Below are 20,422 nucleotides of genomic sequence, written 5' to 3' on the forward strand. Positions count from 1 at the left end.
TTAACACACAAATACAAGAGTACTGACAGCTCATGTCATGCTCAACTTTATATGTCTTAGAGTGTCCTGAACAGTAAGAATTCAAAAATTAGATAAATCAATGTCTTTTCCTAGGTCAAAGACTGGTGTAAGAACTACACTCTTCCAGTAGATGGCAGTATTTTCATTCACCAGCTTAAGTTTTTTTTTTGTTTGTTTTTTTGGTTTGTTTTGTTTTTAGTTTTACTATACCTTTAGTAAGCTGCAGGTGAAAATACATGTTAATGAAATTTCTGGTTTTTTAACTTTCTTTTAAAAAAAATTCACTCTTGGGAGCTTCCAAAAGCCCTAGAACATCTGCTTTGCCTACAATTTATAGCAAGGTATATACCGAAGTAGACCATACTCTCTAATCCTCCCTATTTCCTGATATAAGTTATTACTAAGAATTAGCTAATTGATAGTAATCTCTTGGAGAAAATCTATCAAGCCTTTCTGCCTCTACAGTAACAAAACAAAACAAAAATAAAACACTGACTCCAGGTTTCCTGTTTTCTAAATAGGGCAAAATATTCATTAAATTAAGCGGATACCTTACCTGTCTGGTTAATAATTAACTTTTAAAAAATCCACATTTTTGCAGCTCGACCTCGACAAGACCTTTCAAAAACCCTAACAGATGGTTAGGTGCTATCACGTGTCTGAAACGAACTATACGCTGCAGAAACTAAATTTGAGGAGGAAGGGAAGAAAGCATTGAAATTCCAGGGACATATGCTGGAGTTGGAAAACAAAAGTGTTAATTAGTGGAATAATATCTCAGATACTTTCTCTTCAAAACAGTGGATTAGCAGGAGTAGGAAAGGCTGGGTCTGAAACACGCGTTTCACTGCCTTCTCAGAATTACTCCCGTATAAACAAAGCCTCAAGTTGCTGGAGGGAGCAGTGTTTCCTCTGAAATCACGGAGATAGCCCAGATTTAGTCATCCAGTCCTCCTTGCGAATATTCAACCCATATCAGGAGGTACAGAGGTTTTTAGGGTTTAGGGTATTTTTAACCAAACCTTTACTTTCAAGACTAGCAGAGGCACTTTCGCAGCCCACCCTGCGCCACTCAGCCTCTGCGCTGCGCCCTCCTCGCCTCTCGCGCGGCAAGGACCTGAAGCCCCCGTGTGGCCGCGGCCCTGCGCACTCTCCAGATCCAGGTGAAGGTTGCGAGGCCTGGCGACGCCTGAGCGCCGACAGGTGGCCTCGCCCCGCCTCTTTGTCGCCCAGGGCGGCGCTCGCCTCCGCTCCAGGCCAGAAGCCGCAGCCCGCGCGCCAGGCACAGCTCCCCCGACCGGTCTCAGGAGTTCGGCCACTTCCCCGGGGAAGAGCGGGACTCAGCCAGGCGCCGGGCCGGCCTCTAGGAGCCTGCGCCAGAGCAAAGGGCATCCGGCACCCGACCCGGGCCAGGCCCTTGGACTAGAGCGGCACGGAGCGTAGCGCCTGGGCACGTCCAACCCTGTGCACTGCCCCTCAGCCTCGTGAGCCCTTCGCCTCCACGACCCCCGGAACCCATCCCAGCAAGTGCGGCAGTGACCTCGGGTCTCACCGCCCGGGGGCCAAACAGCTCGGCCACCCCGGGGCCCCAGAAGGGCCGAGGGTCAGCCGAGCGGACGAACCACATTCCCAAGGACAAGCAGCGGGTGGCAGCACCGCCCCCGCCCGAGCGCCCTCGGGTCCCTTTCTGCCGGGGCTCCAGTGGCTTGAGTGTCCCGGCCCCTCCAGAACACGCAGGCGGCCGCAGGAAGAAATTCACCCGGACCCGTCCTTTTCCCCGAACTTCTTCGTTCCTCTCGGAGGTTCCTTCTACCCGACCCCTCTGCGCCACCAGCTCCTCCCACTCCGCTCCCCTCCCCTTTTTCTGGTCCCCACTTAGGAATCCGTCCCCCCGCCCTGCTCCGGGTCCGGGGTTCCTCCCCCCCGGTTCCCCCCGCGTGCCGTCGCCGCCGCCCGGGTTCCTCTCCCCCCGCTCGGGCGCTCCCTGCCAAGCCCATGATGTAATGGTGTATGTTAATCAGTAGCATGTGGGGAGCTCCGGCTCGGGCGGCTCAGTCCTCCGCGAGCCGACACTGGAGGCAGCAGCAGCGGCGGCTGCAGCGGCCCCGACTCGAAGCACCGCACTCTCCCCGCGCCGCCCGCCCCGACGGCATGGCCCGCGGCCGGCGCTCCGGGCGCCCCCAACCCCGCTGAGAGCCGCCGCGGCCCCGGACCCGCGCAAGGGCCCCCGAGCCGCCGGGATGAGCCGCGCCGAGGTGAGAGCTCCCTCCCTACGGCCCTCGGCGGGGGACCCGCGGGTCACTGGGGTCCCCTCCCCGGGGGCTTCCCCCTCCGCCCGAGAAGTTCTGGGAGCCGGAAGCAGCGTGTTGTTGGAAGCTAGCGGCTCCTTGAAGGCTGAGTCGCTGGGTTCTCCTCCCCGCCGGCGGCGGCCACGAGAACCGGGATGGGACTGGGGGAACCCCCGCAGCCGAACTTTCTTTGCTGTCGTTGGGGGGCGTGTGCCTGCGGCGCCGATCCGCATTCCCCGCGGGGCCGCCCCGCCGGCCGAAGGGAGCAGCGCTGCGGACCCTGGCCGTCCCCGCGCGGGGCGTGTGCCCAGCGCTGTGCCGCCCTCGGCCTGCGACGCGCGGGCGAGGCTCCGGGCTGGACAGACCCGCCCGTAGGCGGCGGCGGCAGGATGCCTGCCACACACGCGCGCACACACATACGCACACGCGCGCGCACAGTGACCGCTCCGGCCGGAGCAGGCCCAGGGAGACCTCCCGGGTGGGCTGGCGCGGCGCGGCGCGGGGGAGCCGGGGCTCTGGGTTGCGCCGCCGCCCGCTGGGCGCGGAGCTTTGGGTGGAGAGAGTTTATTTTTGTCTCGAGCTGCTGCCGCGGCTGCTCACGGCCTAAATCCAGAGGGGCGCCTGGCGGTGGAGATGCTGGCTGTTGCTGTAGATGGAGCTGCAGCCGCTCGGCTGCTTCTCTGGGAGGAGGAGGAGGAGTAAGAGGAGGAGGAAGGAACTCGGGCGGCCGCTGCCTCCGCCTCTGCTTTGCATTAGCTCCCACCCCCACCCCCGCGCCCCTTCGCAGCCGCATTGCAAGTTTTCTGCGCGGGGAAGATCTGTTGCTGGTGCTGGCGTTCTTAGGCACGGCGCCCGAGGCCACCCCAGGCGGGCCGTGAGGGGAGCACCAGCCGCTGGCAGCGGCAGCAACAGGAAGCCGCGGGGTCTCCTCCCGCACCTGGGAAGCAGGCTTCTCGCTGTTATCCGGTGGGGAATAGCCCATCTCCCGCATCGGGTGCGGAGGGGGCGGCTGGATTTCGGCGAACCCAACCTTCCGCGGGACGCCCCCTCCCCTGGCCCCAGCACCCTCTGATGCCCTCGTCCCCCCAGGGCGCGCTCCTCCGCTAGCCGAGGTCTCACTGCAGCTCTTTCTCTCCTTCCAGTGGTGATCGCCGCTCGGGAATGCGGGCGTGAAGGGTCCGAGTTGCCGCCCAGCGGGGAGGAGACCCCAGGACGCCGGAAATCACCATCCCAAAGCTGCAAGAAGGGGGGAGAAAGCATTCTTCATTCAGTTGTGTGCCTTGTGGGGGATTTTTAAAAAGTCGTTATTTTTTTTTAAAGAAACATTTCCGTGCTACTGTCTGTCATCGTCTCTGGGGAAATCAGCCAGAACCACCGGAACGTAACTGAAACCAGACAAGAGAGGCAGGAGCCCAGGCAGTACCTGCAGCGTCCGGGCACCAGAGCCACCTTGGAACAGGAACGCGTCTCCGGCCGCGGGGCTGCGGCTCCGCCAAACTTTGGGGCGGGCGGGGCGGGCTGGGGCGCCCAGGGGGCTCTGTAGACCGAGGGCGGCCCCCTAACCATGATGTTTCGCGACCAGGTCGGGGTGCTGGCGGGCTGGTTTAAGGGCTGGAACGAGTGCGAGCAGACTGTTGCGCTGCTGTCGCTGCTCAAGCGCGTGAGCCAGACCCAGGCCCGCTTCCTCCAGCTCTGCCTGGAGCACTCGCTGGCCGACTGCGCCGAGCTGCACGTCCTCGAACGCGAGGCCAACAGCCCCGGTAAGTGTGCGGCCGCAGCCGCCGTCCCGCCTGCGCACCCCCCCCCCCTCCCTCCGCTTCTCTGCCTCGGGCCAGGCCGAGGCCAGTCCCTGCCAGCCGCGCCGGGACCTGGACGGCACGGCCCCGAGGCCCTCGGAATCCACCCCCTCCGGGTCCCCCCCCCCGACCGCCCCCCACCTACTTACCTCCGCCGGCCGCTTTGGGATTTTGCCCACTGTGAACTCCGTCAGCCCTTTCAGTGTGGTAGCTACGGTAGCATGAATGATTGATTTTTCTCTCATGCAGTTTCCTGGGAAATAAGTAAGTCAGGTCACGTAGAGTCTGGATTTTCTGGGTGTGTGTGTTTTTTCCTTCCTCCTCCTTCTTTTGGGCAACGTGGCTCGCTGGATTTCAGCAACACATGATAGACGCCCGGGACTGCCCTTCAGAAGCCAAGCTTGGATAAGGCTGTGTGAGGAGTACATGAAAATCCAATTTTATTATTCATTTTTCCCCACAAATATTCTGGTTTTAGAGCTTCGTCTTCAGAATAATATGCAGGTGACGCTACAGACTAGTAAAATGAGATTTGCAGCATATATATATATATATATATATATATATATATATATATAATGCGGTTAAGCTTACCGCTCGTGACATTATCCATATTGATACGGATCTTGTAGAAAGGGTTTTGGAGAAAGGACAGGCATGAAGTGGGTTACTTAATGCTTTTCGTTAGGAAACTTTACTGAATAGAACAGAATCGTTTCATATTACCCTGCTAGTATTTACAGACACCTCAACTAGTATGGAAAGTGAATATAGTCGAAAGGTCCAGCAGTTTCCTATTTGCTAGCGTGGGTGGTGACAGACTGAAATTATATCCTGGAGGGTAGGAGGAGGCTGGGGGATGGGGGGAAAGTCTGATGGTTGTGATTTTGGATAGGGGGAAATTCTTTAGTTCATGCTGCTGCAGGAGGGTGAACAGAGCCCCCAGTGTTTATGCAGAGAAAAGAATGCAGGGTCCTCTTCCAGCTGTTCCATGTTGGAGCTGCGAGCCTGCAAAGCTCAGCAGAGGTCTGGGCTGCCATTTGATGACAAGGTCCAGTCCAGGGCAGTGGGGCCTGGGAGACACTAAAGTGAGTGTGCCTTCAGAGCAGCAAGAAGCGAGCCGGCCTACTCATTCCTCCTCCCTAGTATGGTGTGCACGATGGTGAAAACGCTAGAATGGGATGCTTCCATATATAGAATCATAGGGTGGAAGTGACCGCTGGAAATCTTCACAGTTCTTTTCCTGACCAGACAGGACTGCACCCGAAAGATCCTGCATGGCCAAGTATGGAGGGCCACATTGAGGGAGAATCCATTGAGCCCGAGCCTCCCAGCTCACACCAGGACTCACTGGGGTGGCGATGACAGGGCCCCCTTTGGTTGAGCTCCACGTTTATAAATAGCTGGAGGGCCAGCCTCCTTCACTGGGGTGTGGAAGCATAACTAGGGTAACTGATGATCCACCCTCTTTGCTTCCTTCCTTAATTTCAGCGGGAAGCCTGGTTTACCTGCTCGGTTTTACTTTCTCAGGTTTGACAAACAGGGTTATATAAACTTTTGCATTTTAGAGATTGCAGAGGATTTACGCAGAGTCATTTAGGTTGAATGCTTGATTTCAGTGCTGGTAGGGACTGTTCAAACTCATCTTTAGGTTATTCAAATGTTGGAGCAGCACTTTTTCCCTTTGAGTAATGGAGATGACTTTTCCCAATAGAGCAGCCGCCAGGTTAGTAAGTAAAACAGTTAAATGTTAAAATAAGGTGGCCTAATTTTTAAAATCTCATAATTTAAAAAATTGAACTGTGAATTTTTTGAAGTCACTTGGCAATTTTTTTCCCTTAAGACATGTTTGGCCATACTTATTTGTATAAGATACCCACCTGTTCATGCTGCTAAATGATGTAGACATACAACATATAGAACCATTCTGTAAGATAGGAACTAGTCTCCAGTTTCTGGATTAATCCTTCACCTAGACATTTTGCCTGCATGGAAATCTTTGCACTTGTTTTGTTGTGTGGCCAGGACAGAAATTTCTTAGGAGGTCATGTGATGATTTGGTTTACTTTCGGAGTGTGGGGATCATAAAGAGCATCAGGAGTTGTCATAGCATACCTGAGTCTGTAGTGTGGCTCTCTGCATATCCGGAAACTAGCCAAGAACCAGGAAGGGGGCAAAAAGTCCACTTCGCAACCAGAGTAGATAGCATGAAAGTCTAAGAGAATATTTCAGGCCCTCTCTCAGAATGTACTTGCTCTTATTCTAGACACAATCCTAACATTTAAAAAATTTGACAAATAATCCATAGTGTATTGGGGGTAACACATTTAGAATGGGGTGAGGGACTGCTGTAATCAGTAGTAAAAAGTGACCCCTCACAGCCTGACAACTAGGAAAGAGACAGAAAAACTGTAACTTTAGACAAGAATTGGGGCAGAAACTTTGAAGGCTTGGGAATATTAGGGTGGGAACCCTCAATTGACCTTGCAGGCACCACTCTATAATAACATAAACAAATAATTGCTATTTACTGTTAACGGTGAACTATGGAAATAATACATTTTTAGATACACTCTTTAAGAAGAGAAGGAAATGTTCAATATACTTTGGAAATATTTACACCCAGAATAATTAACCTCTGAGCTGTTTTGATGTGTAAGGCTCTTACCAATTCAGAAAACTAGGCTGTGCAGAATGACTCATTCATTGGATTGCTGAGATTTCCTGTACCGAAGTCATCTTGTATCACTTTATTTTGTAATCATCAATTTAAAAAACCCTCACATTTTGTCAAGTGTTTAGAGATTTTAAAACTTGGTAAATGGGAACCAGATTCATATATGGGGCTCGATCTCAGTATAATAAAGAAAAAATTACTAGTAATAGTATGAATATATCTCTCGTTTTATGCAGGACTGATTTTAAATAGTGAGATATCCTGCGCATTAAACATGATTTATTTGAGATTTGTGGGATGTAATTTGGTGCTTTCATTCTCTTAAATTTATTGAGAATCTAGTGATTCACTGGTTCATCCTTTGCCTCAGGCTCATGGTCATTGGAGATTCCAAGAAAATGATTGAATCAGTCCCTATGGATTTATTTGTATGTGTTTTTCTTTTAACAGATATGGTCATGATCAGTTCTCTAGTACAGTCTTGTTCCCAGGATCCTTATAACCTTAGATAAGTCTCTTCAGCTACTGCCCCAGTTGAACATTGAGACTTCTGGCCAGTCTCAATTCTGGGACTAGCAGGACATTTGATACCTACAAGTAGCAAAAATGCAACCCACTGACTTTACTTGAAGTTTCCAAAAGAAAAATAGACTTTGTGGCATTGTTTATTTATGGCTTTTGTCACTTGGACTTGAAATATATTTTTCATAGAGATTTATAAGTTAATCCACAAAAACGTAACCCACAAAATATACACTATTTGTGTATGTTTGTGGTAAGTAAATGACAATAAATTCCTATACTTATAGTTAAATACAAGAGAAAAGAGTATCCAAAATGGTGATGTTTGAGACAAAAAAATTGTGGAGATTGAAGACTCTCTCTCAGAATGTACTTACTCTTATTCTAGACACAATTCTAACTTTTTTAAAAAAATTGATAATCCATAGTGTATTGGAGGTAACATATTTAGAATGGGATGAGGGGCTGTCACCCTCACCCCATATTTGTGTAAACTTGCTGTCATTAGAGGGTAGGTATGTTGGGTCCATGATTTTTATGGTTTTGGTTTCCGTAGTACAAGTATGCCATCCTTCACCCTGCGTTACTTTTTAAGGTTACAAATGGAATAAAAAGAAAGCAGCAGAAGAGGTTTTCCTGATGATATGGATAATATCTTGTTTGTAGTTTTTTCATTCATTTATTCATTCCACAAACATTTTCTGACTGCCTGCTATTTTCCTGACCCAGTGTTATGCAATGGAAATGTAAAGGTAACTTAACTCTAGTCCAGTGCCTAGTACAGATAGATACTCTTAGTGTGGGGTAAATGACTAATATAATATCATAGGTGTTGAAGCATAGATATGGGGATAAAAAGTATGAGGAGAGGCCTACTGGGAGCATTGTGAACCTAGCCACTTATTGCCTGGGGAATCAGGGAAGACTTCCCTGAGGAGGAGACACATTTGAGCTGAGTCCTGAGGGGCGAATAGGAGTTGGTTCAATATTTTAATATAAAAAGGATTGTAAAGAGGGGTCAAGAAGGTATCTCCCATGCAGAAGATAGTGTTATCCCCTTTAATGTATGGGCCTACATGCATGATCCTCTGAGAGGCATGAGTGGAAGAGCCAGTTTAGTTCAGACAGTTTCCATTTTGGCCACATGGTGGCATGATCTTCTGAGGGCAGCTTGGTTGCTGTCCGCATTGGCATATGCGGGAGAAGGAAGGATGGAAATAGAGAAAAAAGTATTCTCCAGGTGGCCATCTATTTATAGTCATAGGAGGGCATAAGTTGTAGAAGATTTTTAGAGTACAGATTTTTAAATCAGCCTGGGCTAGTTAAATAATTTCTAAGCCTCAGTTTTCTTATCTGAGAAATGATGATTATAAAACCTTGTTATTGTCCGGAAGTTACTTGTTAATGATCCAGCAAGGATCTATTCTATCCCTCAGGTTTAAATTTGCCTTTAATTAATATAGAATTGATATAAATAATATTTTTCTAAATGATCAGAAATCTTTTCATTTAAAGGATTATGAAGAAGAGATTGAGGATGACTTGGAACCCTAAAAAGATATAAGTCTACTGGGACCCACCTTCTATGTTTTAGCTTTGTTTTTTCACTCTGTCTCCTAAAAATATGCAGCCCTGACCCAGTTTTCCCAAATAACTTATCAACACTTTTTCCTTCAGTTGGTGAATGTGAAAAGAAGAAATCATTTTGCTGAATGAAATATTTAGGGGCTTTATATATGAAGCACTTTTCACTTAGGGTTTTGTAATTTTCTTTGGGTTGGTCTGGGATGACCCTGCAGTTTACTGCTGCTTGTAAGTTGTAGCAGGTCATATATATTTGTACTCTTTGTTGTGAATAATTTGGGTTTGGTTGTATCGCCTGGGCGCTCATGGCCTTCAACAATTGAGTATATGCTATAAACAGGCCCCATCAAAGCAAGTAAAAGGCAGAGAAACTTCACAACAGTCAAATTGGCTTGTTTTTGTTTAAATAAATAAACGAGGACACAAGATGAGGGTTGAAGGGTTGAAAGTAACTGAAAACTTCCCAGACAGTCCTACAGAAGTCTGATTCTAAAGAGAATTGACAACACCAGAGAAGAGGGAAAATATTGCTTCTCCTTGACCCAAGGAGAAATTTGGAGGTTTTCATCTGTGGGTGAAGTGCTTTGTGTAACTCATCTGCTAGGAAAGGTATGGTGCTCATAGAAATCTTTTCTTTTCCTTTTTAAAATATACAATCACTACTTTGAGATTTTAGTATGTTCCTTCCTTTTCATCTCTCCTGATCATTCCTTCCAAGGCCTCACTGAGCTCATCCAATTCACATAGATTAAGATGCAGAAGCAGACATCTCTTCTGAGCTATTTTTGCTTCCATTGAAGCTGCCTGAGGCAGGATTTTCCCAAAGAAAGCAGAACTTTTAGAACAGGGGCCGAGAGTCGAGGCTTGCGCCTTGCTCTGCTGCCTACATCCCAAGAGCCAGCTTGGAATTCAGAGTACCTGCCTGCTTTTATGTAGGAACATGGGATTCCCTGGAACCCGGAAGCTCATTCTATTGTTTTGTTCCCATTCCACATATCAACATTTTAAAACAGCTTTCTTGTCTTAGTTTACTAGGAAAAAGCAATCAAATGATTCAGTGGTTTCTTTTACACAGTAGATAATACAGTGCCATTGTAATGGTACCTGACAAAGTGTATCTGGTAAGAAAGTGGGACTGAGTTCCTTGGCACATATAAATTTACCAAATACCCCAGCAGAGAGCCCAGGGCCCTGTCAAAAGCTGAAATATGCATTACTCCTCTCAAGTAGCTTACACTCGAGCTGCAGAGCTGAAACAAACATAGGAAAATATGTCATAATTCGATCATACACAGTTGCTAAGTGCTGTGGTTCTGATTAGAGAACAAAACTGAAATTGAGTGAAAGGAGAGAACAGCGTGGATTGGGCAGTCTGAGAGGCTCAATGGAAGAAGTAAACCTTACTGTGTCACATGAAATAAGTGCTTTTAGGGCTTATGAGATTCTTGCTGTTGTAGTACCTCAAATGCCAGTTTCATCAAGAAAACCACACATGCAGGGAACTCTGTGCATGTGCCATGGAAGGGGCAGGCTTCCTGGGCCTTTGAAGGATGAGTGTGAATAGGGTAGAGAGAGGGGAGCATGAGGGATATTCACCATCATAAGTGATTGCTTGGTGAGTGGAGAATCAATCCCAATACTCTATGATTTCCAGTATATTTAAAGATAGGAAAATGGAACATCTGGTCACCTAGTATTTTCATCCCGCTTAAGTATGCGTAACATTGTAAGACTTAGTAATAGTTCTCTTGGCTCCTCCTAGTAGGATATTTTTGTAGGATGCTTTGACTCTAACTAGCATTGAGCAATAACATCTGAAACAGTTAGAGGAAAAGATAAAGTGTCATAGACCAGTTCTCAAAATTTAGTTGCACGCAGATCACTTTGGGATCTTGTACTGAAAACCTGAAAACTCTGATTGAAGAGGCCTGGGGAGGTGGAGCTGAACTCCTGGGATTGTAATAGGCTCCCAGGTGATGTTGATGCTGCGTATCTGCGGACCATACTTTGAGGGTAGACTGTTAGAAATGAAAGGTAATTTAGAGGCAATTTGGTGCAGTAGCTTTCAAGTTTTACGGCTATGTGTCAGAAGATTTTTGTTTGCAAATGAGAACTTAGATGAAGGCTTATGGGAAGTGAATGTCCCCCCAACCCCCTACTCCCCAAACCTAACTGTCCTAGGAGAGCAGTTTGGAAATCTGTGACCAAGGGCAGTGGTCTTTCTCAGGCTCTGAGAAAAGACATTGGTCGACAAAGCTATGGCCAGCAGATCTGGGATCAGAATCTGACTCTCCTCAGTACCATGCTCTTTCTCCTGTCTCAGCCCCTATCAAATGGCAGTAACCTGTTAGAGCCCTTGCTTAAGGCTGGGTTTTAAACTGGCCCAGGTGGTTTCCTATAATAAGATGGGGACCACTTATCTTTTGCGCACTGAACTTGCTGATATGAGGAAGGTCATTTTCTGAGTCTCTCTACAGTTTTCTGTTGGCTTCACATGCAGAGCAAAGCAAATCTTTCTTAGCTCTGGCAGTGGGACCTCTTTGGAAGGCAGGGGGAGGAGACAGACAGGACAAGGTGGACACTGTAGTCAGTCCTAACTAGTAATGTACAAAAGTGCATGCTAAGTGTCTACGGGCACTTTGAGGTCACTGCCCTGGAAAATCCCCATGGATTGCTTTAGTCAGAGAGTATCCTAGTGGTGCAGGTGTGTTTCATGTGATGGAATTATTGACTTAAAAATCTTTTCAAGTTTTACTTACGCATGTAAGCACTGAAATACTGATGCTTTTTAGTTTGATAGTGTGGTCACTCATTAAATTATTTGAGCATTTTATATACTGCTCTCAGCAATAATTCTCTCACTGGCTCTTTGAACTACCTCTCACAGCCTGCACTGAGTTTGGGTTTGAAGAAGGCTGGAGAATTTCCCCGAGCTTTTTGGATATGCTGAAATTTCCAGGCACTCTAGTGATCAGTGTCTTATGGAAAATGAGGCTCCAGGAAAGATTTCTTTCTTTTTTTTTTTTTTTTTTTTTTTTTTTTTTGCTGATGCTATGGGCTGTAAAGTTGAGCTGGAAAGAGCAGGAATGTTCATTCCAGAGACTGGATGGGAGAGTTCTCTTCCCCCTACTTCCCCAGAGCACTCCCATAAAGTGCAGTCACTGGAATTTCTGAAGCAGTTTATCCTGATCTGTCATAGAATCCAAGCGTCTGTGTGTGCAGCATAAATACATACACAACATTGACTTTCATTGTATACATTTCTATCTGTGTATGTGCACCAAACATGTGATTTAAACACAGTTAAAATGCATGACTAAAATGTCAATGCTGAACCAGTTTTGAAATTTTGAAGAGTGGTAAATGAATGGGAGAAACAAACTGTCTGACTTCAGAACCACTCCATGTGCCTCAAGATAAATAAACTTGTCTCCGTTTGAAAAAGGAAAAAGGAGGGAGAAACCAGGTTTTGCACATTGTAGGCATCTGAGAGGTTAATGTTGGGCCTGTGCAAGATACCAGAAGAATATTTAAAACATGATCTGTGAGCATATGGATGAAGAAATAGGAACCAGCGTGGTTTTGCTATGAGTGGGAGGATGGACCGTGGAGAACTAATGCCATTTCCTATCTGGTGGGGCAGTGGGAAAGGGGGGAGATAGCATTTGCTGAGAGACTTCTGTGTTCCAGGCAGATCACAGGGAATCCCATATCTAAGTTTCAGCATAGCCTTTGACAAAACCTCTTATTTCCTGATGAATTAATGGAGAAATAGCAGCAGGTGAGAATCTAGTTGTGTGGCTTTAGAGTGGTTTCAGTGACTGTTACAGGCCTGTCTCCAGCCACTGTCTGCCTAAAGGGAGATCTCTGGTGCTGTACATTGAAGCTCACATGTTGGACATTATCACTAGTGTCGATGGAATGTGACTTAGCCTGGGGTCCCCAAGAAGGCAGAGCCTGAGGCAAGGGCTGGTGTGCGGGTGGCTTATTTTGGGCACTGATCCCAGGCAACAGGAGAAGGGGCTACAAAGAGAGAAACAAGGAAGGAGGAAGAGCCAACATAAGCCTGCATTATTAAGCTGGTCACTGCTGTGGGCAGTGGGGGCTTAATCCCACAGGGATCCTCTGAGGATCCACATAGAATGTGCTTGGGAGGTGGCTGAAGGACAGATGAGGTAGGCATGTATCCATTATTCCCCTCTCCCTTGGCCAAGTGTTGCCCCAGGGTACTGAGTCCCTGTACTTTCAGGTTTGTATGTGTTTCTGCAGGTGTCTCAAAGATGCCCCAAGGCAGAATGCTACAAAGACATGGTACAGCCAAGTCAGGGTGCTGTCAGGTTATACCTGTGTGAAGCTGGGGGCCACAGCAAGGGCTGCAGTGTTATCCAAGCTGAGAAGGTGTTTGTCAAATCTATGGATGAACCTAGAAGGATAGCTCATGGCTTGATGACAGAATCATGATCAAAATATTTGAATGTAACAAGATGACATATAAAGCATTAAAGTGTAGCCCCTACATTGGCATCCCCTAAACCTAAGCTACAGAAGGCATAGTGCTTCAATAGCCTGCATAAAAAGGGACTCTGGCTTTTAGCACACTTACAACTTCATATGAATAATGTCACAATGTGGTTGCACCCAAAGCCACTAAACTCTGTAATACAGTCATTGTACTCAGAACAAGTCTGTGCTACCAGCCGCACTCTCCCTGGAGTCCAGGAGGCAGTTCTGGGTACACTCTCGGAGGGAGATGGACAAATCAGGATGTGGCCAGAGAAGACAGGATGGCGGGGGGCACTTGAAAGCCAGGTTGAACTGAGAAGAAGATGAGCAGAGAGCTGTCACTGCTTACTCAGAAAGCTGGCTTGGAGTTGAAGGGTTAAATTCTCTGTCCATGTAGAGGGCAGTGAGTGGAAGCTGCTGTTCATTTAGCTCAGAGTAGAGAAAAATTTTATGATGATTAGGGCTGCCCAAACAATGCAGTGGCCTGGGCTTCATCGGAGTTGGACGAGCCTTTAGCATCGAGCAGAATAATCCTTGTGAATAAGACTGGCTCCTGTTTATTGAGCACCTGCTCTGTGCCAGTTGTTTGCATAACATGACCTCATTTATTCTTCCCAATAACCCTATGAGATGAGGTAGGAACTGCCATTATTCCATTTGTCAGGGAGGAAACAAGCACTCTGGCTTCGGAACCACCCCACATGCCTCTCTACTGTAGGAATTTAGTGTCTATTTGCTTAGAAAAGAAGCTCTGATTTCTTGGATGACTTCCAAAGTCCCTTCTGACCTTAAGATTCTATGATTTCTATGAATCAGGAATGAAGATAGGAACACAAAACTATTGAGAGCAGAGGAGAAAGAGAGAGAGAGAGACAAGATGAGTAAATGAATGAATGAGTGAATAAATAAGGGTGGTTTTAAAAGTTTTCTTGGTGGGCGCACTGGCTCATGCCTGTAATCCCAGCACTTTGGTAGGCTGAAGCGGGCGGATCACTTGAGGTCAGGAGTTCAAGACCAGCTTGGCCAACGTGGCGAAACCCCATCTCTACCAAAAATACAAAAAATTAGCTGGGCGTGGTTGTGTGCGCCTGTAGTCCCAACTACTCGGGAGGCTGAGGCAGGAGAATTGTTTGAACCCAGGAGGCGGAGGTTGCAGTAAGCCGAGATCGCACCACTGCACTCCAGCCTGGGTGACAGAGCGAGACTCCATCTTAAAAAAATAAAAAATAAAAATAAAAGTCTTCTTGATTTCCAGTGTATTCCTCCTGCACTTTTTGGCCTGTTTGGACCACAGATTTGTGGCTTTTTATGAAATACACCTGTAGATTAATTTTCAGTTTTTTATGGTAGTAGACAGTCAAAGGCTAGATCACTGTGATGAGTAGGGCTTCCACATTTAAGAAAAAGCTGTAATGAAGTGAATTGAATCTTGCTTCTTTTGGGTCACCCAAAAGCAGTGATAAGTGCTGAGTGTGTTAGGCACTTATTAACAAAAGTAACTCAGAATTGCTGTCTAAACCTCCATATCTTTTTTGTTCTCTCCATGTAGTTCTAAAAATGACCACATGATATTCCTTGAATCCTAAGAGCGTCTATTCTTTTTTCTTAGCATGTTCTGTGTGTCACACACTGTGCAGACAGCAACATACACACACAAACACTATCTCCTGTTATTGAATGGATGAATGATACAAAGAAGCAGAACGAGTGGTTGTGAAAATTAAATGCAGTATATTTCAATAATTAGATAATGGGCTGACCTCTCAGAGTCAAGCACACTGTAAGTGCTTAATGCCTGGTTTCTAAGTTTTATGAATCCCACAAAGTAGATACTATCTCCATTTTCCAGATTAGGTTTAGAGTGGTTGGAAATGTGCCTAAGGTCACCAGCATCTTTCTGATCCCAAAACCTATGTTGAATCCTTGCTATTGCATGAATGCTGAAGATAGATTCCAGTTCTTAGGTAAATGAAAATGTTGGCAATTGAACGAAAAACATGTATTTTTAATGGTAGTTTTAATAATTCACAGTAACATTGTATATGTTTCATCTTGGAAACATTCTTTTCAGCTTGTCCATTTAAATATTCCTCTTACTTACGACATTTTAACTCTCCATAGCTTGGTATGGCTTAGCTTTGTTTTTCCACTGGCTTTAAAAAAATTAAGTGAAAGGCATTGATTTAAACATCTCTCTTCCTTTAAGGAAGACTCATGGAATGGATGCTTCTGTGGCCTCTGCATGAATGGGCTGGGCTTGAGGAGGGAAACAGGCCCTGCACACTGCAGAAAGGAAAGCCTAAGGAATGTGTTACGTAATTGCTCATGACGTCCTTGACTTTGACAAACTAGGAAGTGATGTGCTGGGTCAGGATCTCCATAGGATCTGCAGTTGGTCAAAGTACCAGTCTGAGGGCTGTAAATTAAAATGAGCTTTCCTGTTGTTTGTAAGTGGTGGAAATTTTCAGAACATTAGTTTAGGAAAATATGTTACAGTTGGTATAAGAGTGAGTTGTATTTATTTCATTTACTAGCAACATGCAATTAAGGAAGTAGAAGAGACCTTACATACTGCAGCCCCTTTGTTGAAGACCTGAGAAGACTGAGGTGTACTGGGGTCCACTAAGGGCACCTGTTAGTAGGGGAAGAGCTGGTGTTAGATCCAGTCGCTTCCCGACTTTGACCTAGACTTTGGTATCACAACTTTCTCATGGCCGACTTGGCTGCCACAGTGAATGACTTTTTGTGCTGGAAATGAGAGAGGCTCTATTTATTTACCTGAATTTCAAAGACTACATTCATTAAAATGGTCCCCTCAAAGTCATTTCCAGACTCCCCCACCCCTTTCTGTTTCTTTACTCACAATAAAGCACAGTTTGTTTGGATTGGAAAGTGATTAGCCCTCATATTTTGAAATTGCAGAGTGTTATAGTGTAGGAAGCATGTTATAATCACTGTTCCAGCAATGTCCTCTTGGTTTATGCAGAATCTGACTCGGCTACTCTGGAGTTGCCCTAAACCCTAGTGGAGCACTGGGTGTCCTTCATGACTGCCCACTACCTGTGGGGAGAAATTTCATTCATTCGTTGGTTAAACAGTTCCTTACTGGGTGTTAATGTGTATGGTGGTGTGGACCAACCAGGAGTCTCCTTGTCTACGACAGCTCTTCCTGAGGGTCTTCCCCAGTCTCTTAGGGCTTGCTGGTGCCCTGCTGATACCTTTGTATAGCACTAGTCTCAAGGTACTGGTGTTGTTCACTATCTGATTACCCTGTGCCTTAGTCACTTTTATCCTCCAGTGCCTAATAGTGTGTCTAGCACATAGGTGATCTCAGAACGTTTTTGTTGAAAGAGCGGATGAATGAATTTAAAGAAATTTAACTGACATCCGTAATCCACAAGGGGTTTACCATCTAGGTTGTGAGATAAATCTAAGTGCATACAGATTGATTAACAAAACAGGTCAAGATGAGAATCCTCACGCTGTTACCAAGATACATGTGATAAAGGCCAGAGGCAATAGATGCTGGTTTCCCCTCAGACCCTTACAGAAGACCTGGGTTAGGGTCTTGGTGTCATCACATAAAGTATGGTACCTTGTAAAAATTATTTAAGCTCTCTGAGCCTCAGTTTCCTCATCTGTGAAATGGAGTTACCACTACAGAAATCACAAGGCTATTACCAGGATGGTGGATGTGTAAAAGTACTTTGTAAACTGTATCGTATTATACAAAAGCAGAGCGACATTATTCTCAAAGTACCAGTTGAAACAATGGGATACAAATTCAGGAATGTGGGTTTTAAAAGGTTCAGGAAAAGATGACCATGGTTTCTTTTTCAGGGTTTTTGCACTGTTAGCAAGAGCTGAAATAAACACATGGTTCTCTTGGCGAACACCAGGCCCCTCTGGGCCTGAACTAAGGCTTGGATCCGATGATCCAATTCAACTGGGACTTTAAGCCTTGTGGCCCTGATTTCCACAGGCTGGACTGTCTGTAACGTCAAAGTTAAGTTTGTATTCACTTTCATCCTTTTAATTGATTAGATCATTAAATGTACTCTCTTCAAGTATGAAGGACTCAGGTGTCCATGCTAAAGAATTTCTTTTGGAGAAAGTCACATAAAGTGTTGTATTGTGACCTCTGTATCCCTGCCTGTAAAGATTCCAGTATGAGTGGTCATGCAGCCATTCAAAGCATGCCACAGGGACTCTATACCTATTTTGATAGTATGGATTATTTAAAAATTTCTGATAATTTTTTAAAATTCTGTTTTTAAAGAGGTAAACCTAGATAAAAATTATTAAACTTAAACCCATTCAGTGCAAAACCTTTGAGTATTTTTGTATACCTCAGCTAAACAAGAAAATAATTATGCTTTGCTTTTTGTTCTATAATATTATTTCCACTTTTACCTTTCACTGAACAAGCGTTCGTTGGAAAAAGAGAAGGCTTTCTTGTCATTGTTCTTTGTTGTTATTATTTTAACAAAACCTCCCTATTTTCACATTTTCTTTTTGTGGCAGAATGAGCTGTGTTAGCACATTTTGCAGATTATTGTGGTATTTGCAGATGATCTGAGCACAGTTAAAATATTGAAATTCTGAGCTATAATGTCAATCTTGAGCCTCGTGTGATTCTGATATTAAGCTGCTGGTGGGTTATATGGGAATAATCGTGGCGTATGTATGTTTAGTTCACAACATTTCAGATAGGAATAATTTGGACAAGAATTGCTGCTGCTGTTTTTTTTTTTTAATTTTATTTTTTATTTTTAAAGACTTTCCTACCTTCTCATTGAGAGAGAGAAATATGCCCAGAGTTAAAATAGGAGGTGCTTGGGTATTTTGTTGAACTTCACAAGTTAAACTGGCGAATGGTGTCCATCAGCTGTTATTCAGTCCTTGAACAGAGCAGATATGTTTGTGCGAGGACAAAGAAGATGCCTCGAAGACAAAGAAGAAGATGCCTCGTCGTCCCCTGAGCTCCCACACGGCATCTGCACATCACCAGCTCAGCACTTAGCACACTGGATTGACACTGCCATGTTAGGTGAGGTGACGGCATGCCCTAGAGTGAAGGAATCTACAGCAATATGATAGCTAAATGCCACATGAAGTTCTGGATTGGATCCTGGATTGGGAAAAAACATGGCTCTAAAGGGCAGTATTGGGACAATTGGTGAAATTTAAATGTAGTCTATGTATTAGGGGATAATGCTGTTATCAATTATACATTTCCTTCTGTTATAATTGTACCTGGGTCACACCAGGAAATGTCCTTATTAGGAGACGCATGCAGAAGTCTTTAGGGATGAGGACTTACTGCAGCTTATTCTCAAATGTTTATATATAAGGTGACAAAAATTAAGAATTGGTCAATCTTGGTGAAAAGTTTGTGAGAGTAAAGTGTGCTGCTAATTTAACTTTTGTATAGCTTAAAAGATGTTTTTTTTCTTTTTTGAGACGGAGTCTCTCTTTGTCACCAGGCTGGAGTGCAGTGGCACAGTCTCGGCCCACTGCAACCTCCGCCTCCTGGGTTCAAGTGATTCCCCTGCCTCAGCCTCCCGAGTAGCTGGGACTACAGGCGTGTGCTACCATGCCTGGCTAATTTTTTGTATTTTAGTAGAGACGGGATAAAAAGATAAATTTTTTACCTTTTAAGAAATCCTGCACTGGAACATTGGCTCCAGGAAGAAGGGGCTGTGCTTTATCTCCCTCACGTAGGGTTGCCAAAGAAATTACAGGAACCCCAGCTAAATTTGAACTGCGAATGGGGCATACTTATACCACATATACTAGAAAGTTATTCATGGTGTATTTGCAATTCAAATGTAACTAGGGGTCCTATAGTTGTATTTGCTGAGTCTGGCAACCTTGTCCTGAATTAGCAGTGCCCCGAGAAGCAGCAGGGTGGCCTGTAGGAGGTGTTCATCTGTTACGTGGAATGAATGGTGCCTCTTCAGAATTCTGTTGTGCAGTCTTCTATTAGAGAAAACCCTTTTTATCTGAGCATGGAGTTGGGACATTACCTGTAGTTGGATATGATCTCCTTATCCTTCTCCCTTTGATTGATCTTTTTCTTTGAGCTGATTTGAGCTTTCTTCTTTTCTCTGTAGTTGGCGCAATCAGCTCAGTTACATTTTTTACTAAGTTACCCACATTCTGACATTCCTTGACAGTTTTAAGATCTTCTTCTAACACACTTGAATAGAATGGATACTGGAATCTGTTTTGACAGCTGTTGAAAATCTATTCTGTTGTTACAGGAGGTTAAGGAGGTTATTTGTAACACTGGGATTATTTAATGAACCTTTTGAAAAGGTGTGCAGACTGTTCAGGCAAATAGTATTTTTTAGAATTTAAATGATTTTGGTTTTCACAGTTAAATTATCAAATGTAATGCTCTTAAGAATTATACACCTAGTAATATTTTTCATTAATTTTCTCCACCAGTGTAGTAATAGTACATTACAATGTTCTCAATTACCAGTGCCTTCTAAAATGCAGGTGTAGAGTCTTTAAATACAGCTAGTCTATTGCCAGCTGTCCCATAGATAACCTTCTCTTTAAAAGTGACCTTTGGGCAATTTCATAAAGAATAAATATTTCTAGTTTTTTGTTGCTGAACTGCTAAAAGATGGTTCTATACATGTAACAGGTGGCTTTAGTTGGGTTGCTTTCACTGAAATTTGATTCAAATAAAGCATTGCATTATTTTACCTTTGGAATTATAATTATGTGCTAGACTGACTTCATTTTTGGCACATTGCGTTTCAGTGTTGAGGTTTGGGTTGAGGATGGAGTGTCTTGCATGTGCAGGAGTAGGAGAGCTTTGCAGATAAGACATAGCAGCTGAGGCATAAAACATCAGTGTGTTTTTTATGCATCAGAGGAATTTCTATCAGAGGAGTTGCTGTTCTACTAGGCTTTAGATTTAAGGACAACTGTTCAGATTAACCCCTTAGACTTGAATTTTCTTTGATCTCAAATCCAAAGCATTAAAGAAGACTCTGTCAAGTTAACCATCAGTA

The 20,422-nt window shown here is 45.1% G+C and overlaps 1 protein-coding gene across 13 annotated transcripts in view; it reads left to right on the forward strand.

Annotated features, from left to right (window-relative positions):
* The first annotated feature begins 2,036 nt into the window (after positions 1 to 2,036).
* Positions 2,037 to 20,422, forward strand: part of SAMD4A (sterile alpha motif domain containing 4A) — a 227,117-nt gene continuing 208,731 nt past the window's right edge. For 4 of the 13 annotated variants that reach the window (XM_055097604.2, XM_063596213.1, XM_063596218.1 and 1 more), the window contains exons 1-2: positions 2,042 to 2,276; positions 3,452 to 4,069. In XM_055097604.2, coding sequence (XP_054953579.1) covers positions 3,874 to 4,069 — 196 coding nt within the window. In that variant the 5' untranslated portion in view covers positions 2,042 to 2,276; positions 3,452 to 3,873. Of the gene's footprint in view, positions 2,277 to 2,657; positions 2,788 to 3,084; positions 3,304 to 3,451; positions 4,070 to 20,422 lie in introns of those variants that run through there. The other 9 variants (XM_063596214.1, XM_063596217.1, XM_063596219.1 and 6 more) reach the window with 6 other exon arrangements.

This window comes from Pan paniscus, chromosome 15 (assembly GCF_029289425.2).
Source record: "Pan paniscus chromosome 15, NHGRI_mPanPan1-v2.0_pri, whole genome shotgun sequence".
In the NCBI taxonomy this organism is placed as follows: domain Eukaryota; kingdom Metazoa; phylum Chordata; class Mammalia; order Primates; family Hominidae; genus Pan; species Pan paniscus.